General features: G+C 51.5%; 1 protein-coding gene across 5 annotated transcripts in view; it reads left to right on the top strand.

Moving 5' to 3' along the window:
• The window catches only part of DNAJC5 (DnaJ heat shock protein family (Hsp40) member C5), a 34645-nt gene extending 19691 nt beyond the window's left edge, over positions 1 to 14954 (top strand). The window contains exons 1-6 of one of the 5 annotated variants that reach the window (XM_059896834.1): positions 3272 to 3366; positions 4461 to 4526; positions 10464 to 10581; positions 11292 to 11505; positions 12181 to 12352; positions 12756 to 14954. In XM_059896834.1, the coding sequence (XP_059752817.1) occupies positions 10475 to 10581; positions 11292 to 11505; positions 12181 to 12352; positions 12756 to 12859 (597 nt within the window). In that variant the 5' untranslated portion in view covers positions 3272 to 3366; positions 4461 to 4526; positions 10464 to 10474 and the 3' untranslated portion in view covers positions 12860 to 14954. Of the gene's footprint in view, positions 1 to 1547; positions 1638 to 3271; positions 3367 to 4460; positions 4527 to 10463; positions 10582 to 11291; positions 11506 to 12180; positions 12353 to 12435; positions 12509 to 12755 lie in introns of those variants that run through there. The other 4 variants (XR_009497580.1, XM_059896833.1, XM_059896835.1 and 1 more) reach the window with 4 other exon arrangements.
• Positions 14955 to 15874: the final 920 nt, after the last annotated feature.

The following is a 15874-nucleotide window of genomic DNA, read 5'->3' as shown; positions in this document are numbered from 1 at the left end:
TTGCATGCCACAACTGAGGAGCTCACGTGCTGCAACTAAGGAGCCCGCCTGCAGCAACTAAGACCCGGCGCAACCAAGAAAGGAAGGAAGGGAGGGAGGGGGATTTTTAAAAAAAAACAAAAAAACAGAACCAAAATAGCCTTCCTTTTAAGACGTTTTCAAATCTGTTTCTTCCAAAGTTGGCATATGATTTTTCCGAAGTTGGCATATGATTTTTTCCTGCAATAGTAGGTTGAATTCAACAGCAACTCTTAATAAACATTCAGTGCATGCTGATATTACACATGGAGATACAAGAGTCAGAATACACATCTCTTTGCCCTGAAGATGTTTAAGTCTTCTAAGGAGCATAGACGTGCCCTGTGAGCACGGGGATTTTGGTCCGTTTTGCTTATTCTGTTCACCGCTGAATCCCCAGCTTTGAGAGCAGAGTGTGGCACATGGCAGGTGCTTCATAACCATTTGTTGAACAAATAAACAACACAGACATGTGCTCAAGGTTCAGGACGGCTCCATCGAAGGTGATGGGCTCTGCTGTGCACCCGTGGAGCGAGCGCCAGGACCAGCCTTCTGGGACCAGGGATGCCGCCTCGGGGTCGGAGGTCTAAGTAGGGGTTCCGCGTAGGAGGGGCAGGACGCTGAGGAGGCCCCGGGTGCTCAGGGCTGGCAGCGCTGCCTCTGCCTAAGAGCGAGCTGTCAGGCCGCGAGGCCCAGTGGGCGCCGTGGCGGGAGGAGGCTGGTGTCTGACAGGGTCTGTGTCCACAAGGACCTTGTAGGGCAGGCCCGGGAGCTGGGCTTTGATGCTGCAGCCAGTGGGCTGTTGGGGAAGGACCTGAGTGGGGTGGCGACAGGAGTAGAGCCATGCTTTACAGACTTGTCCTGGTGGCAGTGAGGGAGGACAGACTGCGTATCCTCCAGAAAAGCCTCCCCCTTACCGGACCCCTGCCTCTTGGGGTTGGCGAGCTTTGACTGGTTTAAAGCCCATTTTTCCCTGCTCGTATGTGGCTTGTGTTGTCCGCCCCGCAATGTGGACGAGCCCCAGTACTCTTCCTAGCAGCACCAGGACGCACTACAGATTTGCAGAATGTGCCCATTGTTTGTTTTTAAAGGTATGTGTTACTAAAAATGACGCAGCCTAAAAATCAGGACCTAACCCTCCTGGAGCCAAGGCTGGGAGCATAGCTGGGATGGTGGTTCCTGAGCTATAGCAGGTGTAGCTCAGGTAGATGTGGCTGCTCCCCAGGTGCTGACATGGGCCTCGGGGATGCCTTTGAAATTTAATCGAAACGGGTTTAGGAAAAACCAAAATGCTGAGGTGCTACCTCAAATAGCAGATGCTACATTTCCTGGCGGTCCAGTGGTTAGGACTTGGCGCACTCACTGCTGTGGCCCGGGTTCAATCCCTGATCGCGGAACTTAGATCCTGCAAGGCACACAGCGCAGCCAAAAAAATACAAAACAAAACACATCACAGGTGGACTCCTGGACTCCTCAGGCAAAGGCTAGTCACCAACTCAGCACAGCTGGCCTGTTCCTGGACCTTGAGGCTGGCGGCAGAGGACACCTGGTTCCCCCGTGACACTCTAGTGGAGCCTCCTCACGGCGTTGAGCCTGGAGCGGTGTGCCCGTGGTGCCAGGTATTGGGGAGATGGGGGAAATCAAGGGAAGGAGCAGGCAGGTCACAAGACCGTGGGAGAAACCAGCTCTGGGGAGGGGAGAGCGCTGACCAGGTGCAAAGGGGATGGTCTTCAGTTTGTCACTTGTGGGACATTATTTTTAGGATGATCTTTTTTCCCGCTTTGGAAAAATGTTTATTCCTTTTAAATCATTAAAGTATACCCGATCACTATAGAAAATTAAGAAGGATAAACAACAAGGTCCTACTGTATAGCACAGGGAACTATATTTGATATCCTGTGATAAACCATAATGGAAAAGAATATGAAAAAGAATATACATATGTATAACTGAATCACATTGCTGTACAGCAGGAATTAACACATTGTAAATCAACTATACTTCAATGAAATAAATTTAAAAAAATAAAATTAGAATAAACCTCAAAAAAAGAAAATTAAGAAAATAAACTATTAAGACAACTTTTGAAAAAAGTTGATTTTAATGATTTAAAAACCCCACAAAACTTGATTCTTTCTCTCTCCCCTTCACTGTCTTCCACAACCTTTCTGCTTGCCAGGAGCCTCCTAGATGCGTTTCCCAATATCACACATACTGAGAATGAAGTCAGATCTGTCCATTTGCAGTTCAGGTCTCTCTCTTAGTTACAAGACCGTGTCCCAACTGAGCGTGAAACTTAAAAGTGCGTATTTTCTGGCAGTGGGTAGTTTCTAACTAGAATGTTAACTTTTGAAACGTGTGTGAAAATAATGTAGAAATTTACATTTAATAATTTTTATGCTTGGACAGCATTTATTTCATTTTCTGACCCAAAATTATAAAATACTGGTTTGAATCATGTTCATAGCAGCTATTTTATTCTTAAAGGGCCAGACGGTAAGTATTTTCGGCTTCCTGGTGACACAGTCTGCTGAGAGCAGCCACAGAATGACAGACAAACGGATGTTTTTCTGTGTCTCCATGAAAGTTGTTGTAAAAACAGGCAGCCTGCCATCACAGATTAGAGAATTTTATGTTTCATTTGGTTCTCTTGTAGTATCTAATTAATGTTGAGAACAAATCACATTAATTACAACAGCGGCTCTTTTTACTGCAGGTAAACTTGACATACAGTGAAAGGCACAGATCTTAACTGGATTTCAATGAGTTTTGGTGTGTACGCTTGTGAGATCACTGCTGCATTTAAATTAAGAATATTCTTGTCTCCTAGGAGGTCCCCTTACTTCCCTGAAACAGCCGCTTTTCTGGTTTATATCACGACATTGTTTTTCCTGTTCTTAATCTTTGTATAAATGGAGTCATTTTGTGTTTAGCTTGTTTGTGTAACACATTGTGTTTGAGATTTATTGATTTCATTGCTGTGTCAGTATGTTATCCTTCTTTTATTGGTAAGTAGTGTTCTGTATAGAATAGACCAGAAATTGTCAGTCCTTCTGTTGATGGCCCTGTGTGGTGTTTGCTTTTCTTAGAGCTCATGCTGCCCACTTCACATAAGGCGTCCATTTCTCCCCACCCCCTGCCTCTCTGTGCGAAGGTGTCCTGTTTGTCTTACTTGCAGCACAAACCCCGCAAGCCAAGGTTGATCGTTCCTGCTTCCAGCTGTCCTGTGTATTTTTTAAAAAGAAAAAGGAAAAGATCATCTATTACCTACGTGCTCACCACTTCCAGTGGCCTTCATTCCTTCTAAAGACGCTGGTTTCTATCTGGTGTCATTTCCCCTCGGTCCAGGTAACTCTCATTGGTGTTTCTTGAATTTTAGGTTTTTGTGATGGGTTCTCTTAGTCTCTGTCGGAAAATGTCTTCATTTCAGCCTTTGTTTCTGAGGGGTGTTTTTTCTGGAAATAGAATTCTGGTTTGACAGGTATTTTATCTGAGCGCTTTCCAGTTGGGTACCACTGCCCTCTGGGTCCTGTGATTTCTTATGAGGAGAGTATGGTTCACACGCTCGTTCCTCTGCAACGCGTCCATTTTCTCTTGATCTCTGGTTTTCAGCAGTGTGACTGGGGGGCCTGGGCGTGATTCTGTCCATATTCATTCTGTCTTCTGCAGCCAGCTGATCCTACAATGGGCCTCTTCTGCTCCCATCACAGTGTTCTAGGGGAGTTACGCTCACCCTGATTCAGGGTGTCTTCCCGCCCCAGCACTCCCCGGCATCAGGGGTGGTGTCTCCTGCCCAGCACCCGGCATGTGTGTAAATGCTTTTGAACCCGTGACCCTGGGGAAGGGTCAACGCCCTTCGAGACAGACGTGTGTCCTGTGAACAGAGTCATCGTCGTTGGAGCCCCAGCAAAGCACACTGAAAGTCGTCTTTATTGCGTGGGTGTAGCGTTGCACTGTCGCTGTGCCGGCATCCGTACCCGCCAGCGGTGACAGGAGGGGGGCGTCATCCTCGGGGACAGTTTGTATCTGATGCAGTCAGCGGGCTCTCCTCGTGTCAGTGGAGAGACTCACAAAGTAGACGATCTCGTTTCTCTGTTCTTTGGTATGAAGATATTATCAGGGTCATTGTTCCATATTACATGGGAACCTAAGATTCCAGTTGGAAAAACCCTCGGAAGCCAGAGCTAGTGGTGCTTAAACCACGATCTGAAGTAAGAAGAGTGACTGACGGGGGACGACAGTGAGCACTCTTGGATGGTTTATGTCAAAAATGCCATCACCTCGTTCACAGCTTTTCCAGCAGCTTTTCGGGGTGGGCGCTGTTGCTGCTGTCTGGCCTAATCGCTTCACGTTGCAACAAATTTCTTTGGATTTTGCCATCTTGATTGGAAATGCATATTTACAACATTTCTTGCCCACGTCTTCGTTTTGTATTTGTGCAGAGTTAACTTTGAGGACCGAAAAGGAGTCACAGTAACTAAGCCGACACTTGCCCACAGCACACAAATGTAAGTGCCTGTTCACAACACCCAACTTCCCTAAAATAATTCACAAGAGAGCCATTACTTGACCCTTGGGGCAAGGGTTGTGCCTGCTTCTGTAATTAAGTCAGGTTTATGGGGGCACAGTTGTGCCCGTTCTTTTAGACACTGTGTGCTTCCATGCTTCAAAGGCAGAGCTGAGAGCTCGGGACACGGAGACTGTCTGGATGGCCCACAAGACGGAAATGTTACTATCTTGCCCTGTACCAAAAAGCTTGCACACCTGCTTCTAGAGTAATAATACTTGGATGAATAGCACCAAAGTAAGCCTTGGTGTTAAAGTCTGTGCTGACTTTTACTGTCCCCAGCTTGCTGTTTTCTGGTGTTTGACTTCTTGGCTTAGACATAATTAAATTAGGCTTGAGCTGTCCAGACCCATCGCTGTGCTGTCAGTGATTTCATTAAAATATAAGGAAGTTTATTTAGTCTCTCACTCTTTACTGTTTGTGATGTCAGAAAACTCTGATTGAAAATTGGGTTGGAGGGAGTCCACACGAGGATGTTTGCTGGTTCCTAGGAGAATTTGGAGTTGACTAGACCCTGGTTGGCTGGATCCTCCATTAAGGTCCCTTTGATTGGCTAGTAGCCAAAACAGATTCCCAAATGGACAGCTTGCTCTTGAACTCTGATGAGAAGGGATTCTGTGGGGACTGTTGGAGGCTTGCTGGCTGTGAGAGGGAAGTTAGTGCACAGGAACGTGGGCCAGACTCCTGGGGCTAAAGGACCTTGTTGCCCAGGAAGGCTGGGTTCTCAGTACCCCCGACAGTCCGACATGTGCTAAAGTCGTGTGTCCTGGAAGTGACTTGTGACAGAGCCTCTAGGAGGGCAGACATGCATCTGGAAGCACAAGGAGAACGACAACTTTGTAGTTTTTATTAAAAAAGATACATATATAGATTTGTAAAAAGTTCATGCAATGCAGAAAAGGCTACAGAAGAACATGATTTTAAAAATCAAACAATAGTATGGGAATAGGTAAAGAAATGGTAGACAACAAAGAATAAGTCTTTTAACCTCTGCTCCCTGGTTCTTCCCAGAAACAACCAGATTACCAGATACTTACCTTCCGAAGATATTCACATCGTCTTTTATTTTATTTTTATTACTTTTTAAAATTTATTTATTTATTTATATTTTATTTTTGGCTGTGTTGGGTCTTTGTTGCTGCGTGCAGGCTTTCTCTAGTTGTGGCGAGCAGGGCTTCTCTTGTGGAGCACGGGCTCTAGGCGCACGGGCTTCAGTAGTTGTGGCACGTGGGCTTAGTTGCTCCGCGGCACGTGGGATCTTCCCAGACCAGGGCTCAAACCCGTGTCCCCTGCATTGGCAGGCGGATTCTTAACCACTGTGCCACCAGGGAAATCCCCACATCGTCTTTTAAATAGAAGCGTTTGTTCCAGTTTCCCTCGAATCTGGCAAACAAAAGATCACGGTGATACTAATAAAACTGCTGCTCCCTCACCACAGCAGACCCACCCCCTTAACCAGGGGCACCCGTGTGCCAGGGTCCGCTGGGGCCGTGGGGCTGCACACACTGTGCCCACCTGTGTCCTGACCCGCCGCTGGGGCCAGGAGGTTTGTGGGGGGTTTGTTGCTGGAGCTCCTGCCGCTCCTCATTCGGGGTCTTGCACTTCTGTGGGTTTGTCGCCTGCCTGCAGACCTGTTGCCCCGGCTTCCATTTTTGATGACTTTCCTCTGGTTCACATCTTCACTTGCTGGATTTTATCACCAAGTCGTTTTTTCTGGAAGCTCTTGGTTCCATACGTTCTTGAATGCACATGAGCATTAACCTGCCCTCTGTGTGGGGAGAACTTGCCTGATGGTGTCAGTGTCCAGGCAGAATGTCCGGCGTTGCTCCACCACATTCTGGCACCGAGTGTCACAGAGTCGCGCCACACCTGGTAGGGGAGGGAAAGCTGCCGGGCACTAAGGACTGGGAATGCGGAAGCTGATTTTTAATCCCTGGGATTGAGGAGATATGTTTATTATTAAACAAGTATTGGCCTTTTAAAGTTTGGTCATAGTTGCTGGCAGTTCATTGAAACTAAGAAAATTAATTCTGGGACTTCCCTGGTGGTGCAGTGGTTAAGAATCTGCCTGCCAATGCAGGGGACACGGGTTCGAGCCCTGGTCCAGGAAGTCTTCCACATGCCGCGGAGCAACTAAGCCTGTGCGCCACAACTACTGAGCCTGCGCTCTAGAGTCCGTGCTCTGCAACAAGAGAAGCCACCTCAATGAGAAGCCCGCGCACTGCAACAAAGAGCAGCCCCCCGCTCGTCACAACTAGAGAAAGCCCGTGCACAGCAACGAGACCCGATGCAGCCAAAAAATAAAAAATAAAAATTTTTAAAAATAACTAAATATGGAAAGCTTTCTTAAAACTCAGCAGTAGAAAACAAACACCAACAAAAAAAAAAACAAAAGAAAATTAATTCTAAGGTTTTGAAAGTCAGTGATCTGTCTGTACCTGTGAACAAGCAGGTGATGATGAATCACAGTGACTAGCTTACCTAGTAACTAAGCCAGGTGTGTGCTGATTTTTCTTAGGGTGGTTCTGTCCTAGACTAGGAAATGTTGCCCCTTGTTGCAAGAACGTCTGTGATCTCTGGTGTAAGCGGTGCTGGAGAATCATGACTTAAATGCTAAAGTTCCACAGGGAATTCTTTTTAGTCAAATTAAGTAGCTGACTGCCTCTAGATGTCTTAGATAATTATATAGTTACTTCTATAAGCAGATACAAAAGTGTGTATTGATATTTTCCTGTGGATGGGCTTCTAAAAGTGCTATTTAGTAGGCACTGAGTAACTGAGAATACAAAATAATTTGTCAGAGTTGTATTTTCCGTAACAGTACCTAAGGACCAAAAAAATTACTTAGCCAAGTAGTAATTAAACTTGACGAAGTCATGGTACTTCTGTTGTGGAGTAAATGAACAAAATTCCTAGTAATGGAGACTTGACGAGAGTATGTTCCGCCATCAACATCACTGAGGGTCCCTGGGCTCTGTGAAGCCCTGCCATGGGGCGGGGGGTAAGGGGGTCCTTGTGTCCATCCAGGTGAGGAGGGAGGCTCCAAGCACTGCAGCGACTTGGCCACGCCCAGCATCTGGAAGCTGTCGGAACTGGGCTTAAGGGTCCTCACGCCGTGATGCCAAAGCCCACCATCTCTGGGATTGAAGTGAGGCGTGTTTAATTTCCTGCCCTCAGCTGTATACCACCGTCCCTTAGGCTTCGTACCAAGGTGGCTGACCTGGTGTCCCTCAGCCGAGAGGCCGCGCCCTTCGGTTTGGGTTCAGGTCCTGACTTCACCTCTCTGTGTATCTGTCTCTCTGTCTGTGACATAACCGTCGGAGTGCCTGCGTCGTGAGGCTACCGGGGGCCAGGGGAGCCCAGCCCCTGCGGACCCCAGTCTGGAGGGAGTTCATGTGCGTGTCCTGTGTTGTGATCAGAGGTGACCATGCCACCTGCAGGAGAGGGCACTCCTGGGCCACTCCCCCGTAGGCCGGGACACCACCACTCCTCTTATCACATCTTTTCCTGTTTCTTGATTTCTTTCCACATTTTGTTGAAATACGCCTCAGATCATTGTTTCGTTGAAGATGCGCGAGCAGTACTTTTCCCAGACTCTTGCATTTATACCTTCTTCTGACTTTACACTGTTGATAGTGGAATCCTAAGGTGAAACTCCTATCTCCTTAGAATTCGAAACGTGTTTTGTTTGGGGAAGTTCTTAGCGCCCAGGATGTTGAAGCATGGCCTTGGTGCTCTACCTGGTGGGGCCTCAGTTTGCACACTTGTGTTTTCTTTCAGCTCTAGTTTTGTTTTCAATTGACTCTTTTTTCTCAGTTGTCTGTATTCTTTGCCTTTCAAATTCCTGCCTGGCAGATTTTCTCATTTTCTGTTTTCTCTGTGCTGGTTCTGTTCAGACGCTTCCTGGATTGTGCCTTCTCTGTACTCTGGCCCTCAGCCGTTTCAGGCATATCGTTCGTTGTACCCGTCTGCTTCGTTGACAACTTCACTGCTCAGATAGTGATTTCCAGAGACTGTCTTATCCTTCTGTGCTCCTTTTTCTTCACAGCTTATTGTAATCTCAGTCTCTGAGGATAGCAGAACTATTGTTTAAGGCAGTTTTAGGTTTACACAAAAATTGAGGAGAATGTGCAGAGAGTTCCCTTGTACTCCCTGCCCACCCCAGTCCCACAGTTTATTAGCATTGGTGTGGTCCATTGATACAGAGTAACTCAAGTCTGTAGTTTACATCAGGGCTCACTCTTGGTGTTGCACGTTCTGTGGGGTTTTTCAAACGTATAATGACATGTATCTGCAATTGTAGTATCAGAATAGTTTCACTGCCCTAAAAATCTTCTGTGCTCTGCCTGTTCATCCCTCCCTCTCCCAGCCCCTGGCAAACACTGATCTTTTTACTGTCTGCATAGTTTTGTCTTTTCCAGAATGTCAGAGTTGGAATCATTATAGTCTGTAGCTTTTTCAGATTGGCTTCTTTCACTTAAATGCACTTAAGGTTCCTCCTTGTCTTTTCATGGAAAACACAAGTTTGCTGAATCATGTTCCACTGTCCGGATGGACCACAGTTTATTTATCCGTCACCTGCTGAAGGGCATCCTGGTTGCTTCTGAGTTTGGGCAACTATGAATATGTCAACTTATTTTTAAGTAGTAGCCTACAATCACGCACAGATTATTAGATCAGTAATGAGTTTAGAAATTATGTCCGTCCTCTTTTCTTTGAACTGCATGTTATTTAGAAGTGTATCGTTTAATATTTAAACACTTGAGGTTTTCATAGATATTTTCCTTTGGATCTCTAATCTGATAGGGTTGGGGACATACTGTGTATGATTTCAGTCCACTTAAATTTGTTAAAACTTGTTTTAGGGGCTTCCCTGGTGGCGCAGTGGTTGAGAATCTGCCTGCCAATGCAGGGGACACGGGTTCGAGCCCTGGTCTGGGAAGATCCCACATGCCGCGGAGCAACTAGGCCCGTGAGCCACAATTACTGAGCCTGCGCGTCTGGAGCCTGTGCTCCGCAACAAGAGAGGCCGCGATAATGAGAGGCTCGCGCACCGCGATGAAGAGTGGCCCCCACTTGTCGCAACTAGAGAAAGCCCTCGCACAGAAACGAAGACCCAACACAGCCATAAATAAATAAAAATTGTATAACTAAAAAAAAAAAACAAAAACAAAAACAAAAAAAAAAACTTGTTTTAAGGCCCATCATGTGGTATGTCTTGGTGATTTTTAAGAAGTGTAAGTTCTGTGGATGTGGGTGTCGTAGAGGTAATTGGGTCATGGTGGTTGATAGTGTTCTTTAGATTGTCGGTATTTTTCCTGATTTTGTGTGTGTGTCTGTTCTGTCAGTTTCTGAGAGAGGGGTGTTAAGATTTTTGTGACTGAAGTTGTCTGCTTCTCCCCTTATTTCAGTCAGCACTTGCTTCATGTATTTTGAGGCTCTGTTTTTAAAGTGTCTCTCGCAGACAGTGTCTAGTTGGGTCTTGCATTTTTTATCCATTTTGACAATCTCTTCCTCTTAATGGAGTTTTTAGTCTACGGAGTTTCATTTTCATTTTCCCTTCAGCTTTCTAGCTTTGCCTCCTTACATCTTTATTTAGAGCTTGCCCAGGGGATTACAATAAACACACTTAAATTTTTTACAGTCTACTTAGGGTGACAGTAGTGTAGCACAGTTAGAAACTGCCCCTTACCCCCACGTGGGACCACACCTCCTTCCTGCTGTAGTTGAATGTGTTATATTGGTGTACGCTGTGACCCCTACAAAGCGCTGTGATTTTTTTTTTGCTTAAAATAGTCAAATGGAATCAAGTCCATCAGCTCTGCGCTTGGAATTTTTATCTGTACTTTTTGATGTTTTCTCTGCGTTCTCCTTGTAGACTAGCCTGCCATGGCAGACCAGAGACAGCGCTCACTCTCTACCTCTGGGGAATCCCTGTACCACGTTCTGGGGCTGGACAAGAATGCAACCTCGGATGACATTAAGAAGTCCTACCGGTAAGAGGCCTGGGCCCGGGGCGGGCGGCTCCCGCCCCTCCTGTCTTTTATCTGCGTGTGTTTCCCCGGCCTACTCGCTGTTTCACTGGTAGCCATTCCATTGCATCTTTGTGTGTGTGTAGTGTGTTCCCTTATAGCTTACGATTATTACCTTAATGTTTTCTTGGCAACAAAAAAATAGCAGTTTGTGGGTCATGTGTACTCCCTACCCTGGAACAGACGGCTCGGGGGGCAGGTCTGGATGTGCTGAGCTGTGATGGCAGGGTCTGCACACCCCGGGGTAGCCTTCCCGTATGGCTGAGCTGGCCCCTCCCGTGCGGTGTCACTGAGCAGCTGCCAGAGACCGACACTGTCCTCTGTGTTCTCAGCTTATCTCCTCATCAGTACAATAAAATGCCTGTGCCGCACGCTCCTTGCCTGTCCCTCCGTTTGGCAAATGTACAGTCAGGACGCTAGAGGGCAGCAGCGGGGTTGGAAGTTCTTGGGAGTGCCCGCAGGTCAGCTCTCACCCGGGCACTTGCTGCTCTGTGGATGGTTCAGGACGGGAGGCTTGCCCTGAGGCAATTGCAGAGATTTCTGTTGAGCCTGGCGTTCTCTAGTTCTGTGGCCGGTTGGAAAGGGAGGTGGTGACGGGTAAACATTCCTCTGCCGGCCCTCCATCCGGTGGATGGGCATGAGACGTGAGGCCAACAGATGGTTTTGGTTTGCAGGAAGCTGGCCTTGAAATATCACCCTGACAAGAACCCAGATAACCCAGAGGCCGCAGACAAGTTCAAGGAGATCAACAACGCCCACGCCATCCTGACGGACGCCACGAGAAGAAACATCTACGACAAGTACGGCTCGCTGGGGCTCTACGTGGCCGAGCAGTTTGGGGAGGAGAACGTGAACACCTACTTCGTGCTCTCCAGCTGGTGGGCCAAGGTGAGGACGCAGCTCCCACACTCGCATCCCGCCAGGTGGATCTGGGCACGTGGCGGGCTCCTCGTCCCCGTAGATAGGGGCAAACGCCCGGTCCCAGCGGATGGTAGCTGGCCTGTGGCCTGCCTGCATCCAGCCCGAGCGCACAGAGCGAGGTCTGTGCTGAGTGGTGGCGTCCACAGCATTTTCTTTCGTGAGTCACTGTGGTAGAAGTAGGAAACGAACTTTTTCATCACTTTGTGGATAGATTTATTTTTGTGATTAGGGAAGACTTGTTAGAAATATCTAGCTTGAGAAACTTCTGAAGAAATATTACTGTTTTATATCGTAACATTACTGGGTTTCCTGATTCTGTCCAAAGCATGTGTCGTGTAAGGCCCGAGCATGTGGCTCACTGCTGGGCACTAGGCTGTCGGAAGCCGGTCTGGCAGCGGCCAGTCAGCCCTCCTCCCCTCTCAGAAGTCACCCTTCTTTACGCAGCGGGTCTCCTCCCTCCTGCCCTCCTGTCTTCCCGTGTTCAGTGCTTTCTTTATTCTCCTTGATCTGGAAAAGAGTCCGCTGCTGGTGTGGGGACCCCTCTGTGACCCTGGCGGGGGGGGGGGGCCGGCCTGGCGGGGGGGGGGGCCGGGTGAGCGCTGCGTCCCGGCCTCGCCGCACAGCCACGTCTCCCGCCCCCAGGCCCTGTTCGTGTTCTGCGGGCTCCTCACCTGCTGCTACTGCTGCTGCTGCCTCTGCTGCTGCTTCAACTGCTGCTGCGGGAAGTGCAAGCCCAAGGCGCCTGAGGGCGAGGAGACCGAGTTCTACGTGTCCCCCGAGGACCTGGAAGCGCAGCTGCAGTCCGACGAGAGGGGTGAGTGTGCCCGCCGCCCGGGGCGTGCGCGAGGGGCAGGGCCGGAGCGGGCCCTGAACGTGTCGCCCTGTCTCGTCAAACAGGAGGGCACTGACACTGTGCGGGAGTGTTTGTGGTGGCAGCGGGACGGTTGAGGTGTGAACGTGGACGCCGGAGGTAAAGCAGGCGCGGAGGGCTGTCCCCGCCGCCGACTGTGGTGGCTCAGTAGGCGGGGAGGGCCGAGGCCGCCGAGGAAGGTCGCGTGGGGCGGAGGTCCTGGCAGCCTCGCCCCGCCCTGGGCGCTCGTCTTACGACCTCCGACCCCGGTTGAGCCACCAGGTGGCCGAGCGTGTCACCCAGAGACGGTGTCAGGGGCCGAGAGGCCCACCGGCCCGACCTGACGCCACGCGTCGCTTGCTTGCAGAGGCCGCAGACACGCCGATCGTCATCCAGCCCGCGTCCGCCACGGAGACCACCCAGCTCACAGCCGACTCCCACCCCAGCTATCACACCGATGGGTTCAACTAAATTCAGGAGAAGCTGTGATTCGAGGGTCAGTCAGCACCCAGCCGCTCGACCTTAGAATCATGGACTGTAGTCCCAGAGAGGGGGCGGGAGCCGCCCTGGCCCCGGGAGCGCAGCGCCAGCCCGCCTCTGTGCCCGCCCACCCCGCCGATCCCTGACACACGAAGTGCGTAGCATGCAGTATTTAAAGCAGTTTAGCTACGGTCTTCTTCTTCTGTTGTTTCCTTTTTTAATAGCATGTACGGGGTTACGTTCCATGTCTGTCTGTGTTGTGAGCGTGTTGCAGCCAGGCCACATTCCCCGGACGTGGGGCCGCCTCAGGGCTCTCGGGCAGGTCGACGCAGTGGTTGGACGGCCTGTGTGGTCCCTCATGGTCAGGCGGGCTCGGGCGGGACGGGCGCTCCGTTCCTCGTGCCCATGGGGGCCTGAGGCAGGTGCTGCCTGGCTGGAGCTGTGGGGTCTGCTCCCTGCCCCGTGCCTGCCTACCATGTGGCCACAGGCAGGGCCTCTGGACTCACCTGCCAGGAAGGAGCTGGGCCCCCTCTCCCAGCGCCAGGGTGTTTCTGTGGCGTTCGTCCCGAGGACAGTCTGTGCGGGACCCGTTCCCCCCCGTCTGCTCAGCCTCGTGGCAGTTGTTCCCCATGTCTGACCTGAGGCCCCCGCACTTCGAGCGTGCTCCCTCCCGGGGTGGGGACGCTCCCACACGTCCCCAGGCCATGAGCTGGATGGAAGGGGCGCCTCCCGCGGCCTCCACTCTCCCCTTCCCTGCATCGCCCTCCACATTCCTTCAGGCCCTCCTGGCCTCTTACTAATGCTTTTTTGAACCTCTAAGAACCACAGATGGCAGCAGCGGCCCAATTAGTGGTGGTCAGGGGGGCTGAGAGTCCCGGCTGCCGGTGGCGAGTGGGCTGCACAGCCCTCCCCTCTGTGCTTCCCAGAGCCCTCACCCACCCGCTTTCCTCCGACTGCTCCCTTTGGCCGTCGTTGATGGTTTGGGCAGAGCTAGAGACATCGGGCTCATGGAGAAAGGACCAGCTGGACCAAAGGCACACTCTGGGCAGAGGGTTGGGTCCCCAAGTGGCCCTGGTGCCCTTGGGCTCGTTAGCCTGCAGCCAGACCACGGAAGCCCCGCGCATGTCTGTCCGTGCACCGTCTGTGGGCTGTTGGAAGCCAGTCTGTCTTGTCCGCGTCCAGATCTGTGGTGGCCCCTGCTCTGAGGCCTTGGAGACGTGGTTGTGCTGGGCCCGTGTCAGACCAGCACCTGCCCCGGGACCTGCGTGGCCCAAGTGGGTCTGGTTTCCCATCGTGCACCTTGCAACCGCTGGGCTCCTCCGGAATGTCCAGTAGGGAAGGCCGTGGGGCAGAGGGCTGCAGGCAAGGAGGTCAGACGCACCAGGACACCTTCCCGAGCCACTGATTACCCCCACCCCGCCCCGCCCCGCCCCCGCCCAGGCCCCAGCTTGCCTGCTGCCCTCCCGGTGCTGTGTGGGGTGAGCAGCCGGCTCTGCAGGCACCAGGTCCATGGGCACGTGTGGGTTCCATTTTGTTTGGGGTTTTGCCCTTGAAAACAATCACGAAGATGTTCAGCAAGAGGGGAGATCTGCGCTGATGTTAAATGAGAAATAATCTGCTGAAATCCGACCTCTCAAAAGGACAAGAAATCCATTGTTTGACCTACCCTGGAACAGGGAGGAGGCCAGACACTAGGACAGTCTTAGGTGCCAATTCCAGGCCAGCAAGAATTCAGCCTGAGAGCAGGCCCTAGTCGGCCTTCCTGGCGTTTCTGGAAATGACTTACGAAGTGAGTTGTCTTTCCCTGGAGTGGCCAAGCACGAAGTTCAGAGGTGGGGCTTCAGGTGGGCAGCTGCCCCTCCCACCGGGACTGTGTCACTGCTTCGCGGGCAGAAAACTCCGAGGCCCATCACGCAGGTCAGGGCGAGTCCCTGCCAGGTGTCTTTTGGTTCCTGAATCTTACTGATCGTCCGCTAGAAACGTGATGCTCCCCTGGAGGCCAGAGGGGCAGGTCCGGAAGTTTGTTGAACCCAGTCTCCTGTAGAATTTGTAAAAACTAAATAAATCGTGACGGTGGTGACAACAATCCTCGAGGCGGTGCTGATGACTCCATGAGAGCTGGGTACCCCAGGGGCCAGGCGCAGGGTCTGGACCACGCCCCCCCCTCCCCTGACCCTGACCCCAACCCCGAAGCACGTCCACTTTGTTGATTTGGAGGCAGAAGCCCTTTCAAAGTCTTCCCTGTCTGTGCTTTCAGGCCCTTCCCCTGACTGAAGACCTAGGTCCCTGGTTGCATTTCGCTTTTCTTTGTGTGGCCCACCTGCTTCCCTGGTGAGCAGGGTGTTGTGTCTGGAGGGTCCCCTGTTCGTGTGCTCGGAGGGGACAACCCTCTCTGCCTGCTGTGGTGGGAACAGGAGCGCCTCGGCCTTCGCTCCAGGGCCGCCGAGGCCAGTGCTGGGTGCCCTGAGGCTATGGCAGCACTGCCCGCCTGTGGCCTGCAGGGAGCGGCGTGGAGAGGCCGCAGGGTGCAGACGGGAGCTGCCGGCCCGTAGGTTTCTGCTTTTGCTTGGTGACGTGGTCTCTTGTCTTTTCCGGGCGTTTTTCTGTTTTCAAACTGCTGTAGATGTTACCGCTCGTGCGTGAGCTTTCCTACTTCTCTGATGAGTCGAGCAGCCAGCACCGCTTGGGCCCCTTAGGCGTGCTGTGTCCACAGGGCTCCTGCTCGGGGAGGGGCCCTGCCGGGACCATCTGGTGTATTCTAACCTCGGGCGGTCTGTTCCAGGGGAGCTCGTGCAGTGCCCACCGGGGAGACGGGCAGCCTCCGTGGCCCCTGGTGTGAGACCACCTGTGAGGGGGGTGGGCACCGGCTCGTGGGCTCTCCCTGGAGGGGCCAGGCTCTGCGGGGGCAGAGCCCAGGGGCCCCGTCCATTCTTCCCTGGCTCTCAGCACATCCCGCCAGGGGGACAGCGCGGGGTGGGGGGGGTGGTGGTGAGGGGCGTGAAAAAG

Source organism: Balaenoptera ricei, chromosome 15 (genome assembly GCF_028023285.1).
Source record: "Balaenoptera ricei isolate mBalRic1 chromosome 15, mBalRic1.hap2, whole genome shotgun sequence".
NCBI classification, from domain to species: domain Eukaryota; kingdom Metazoa; phylum Chordata; class Mammalia; order Artiodactyla; family Balaenopteridae; genus Balaenoptera; species Balaenoptera ricei.
This window is presented reverse-complemented; position numbering and strand designations above follow the sequence as displayed.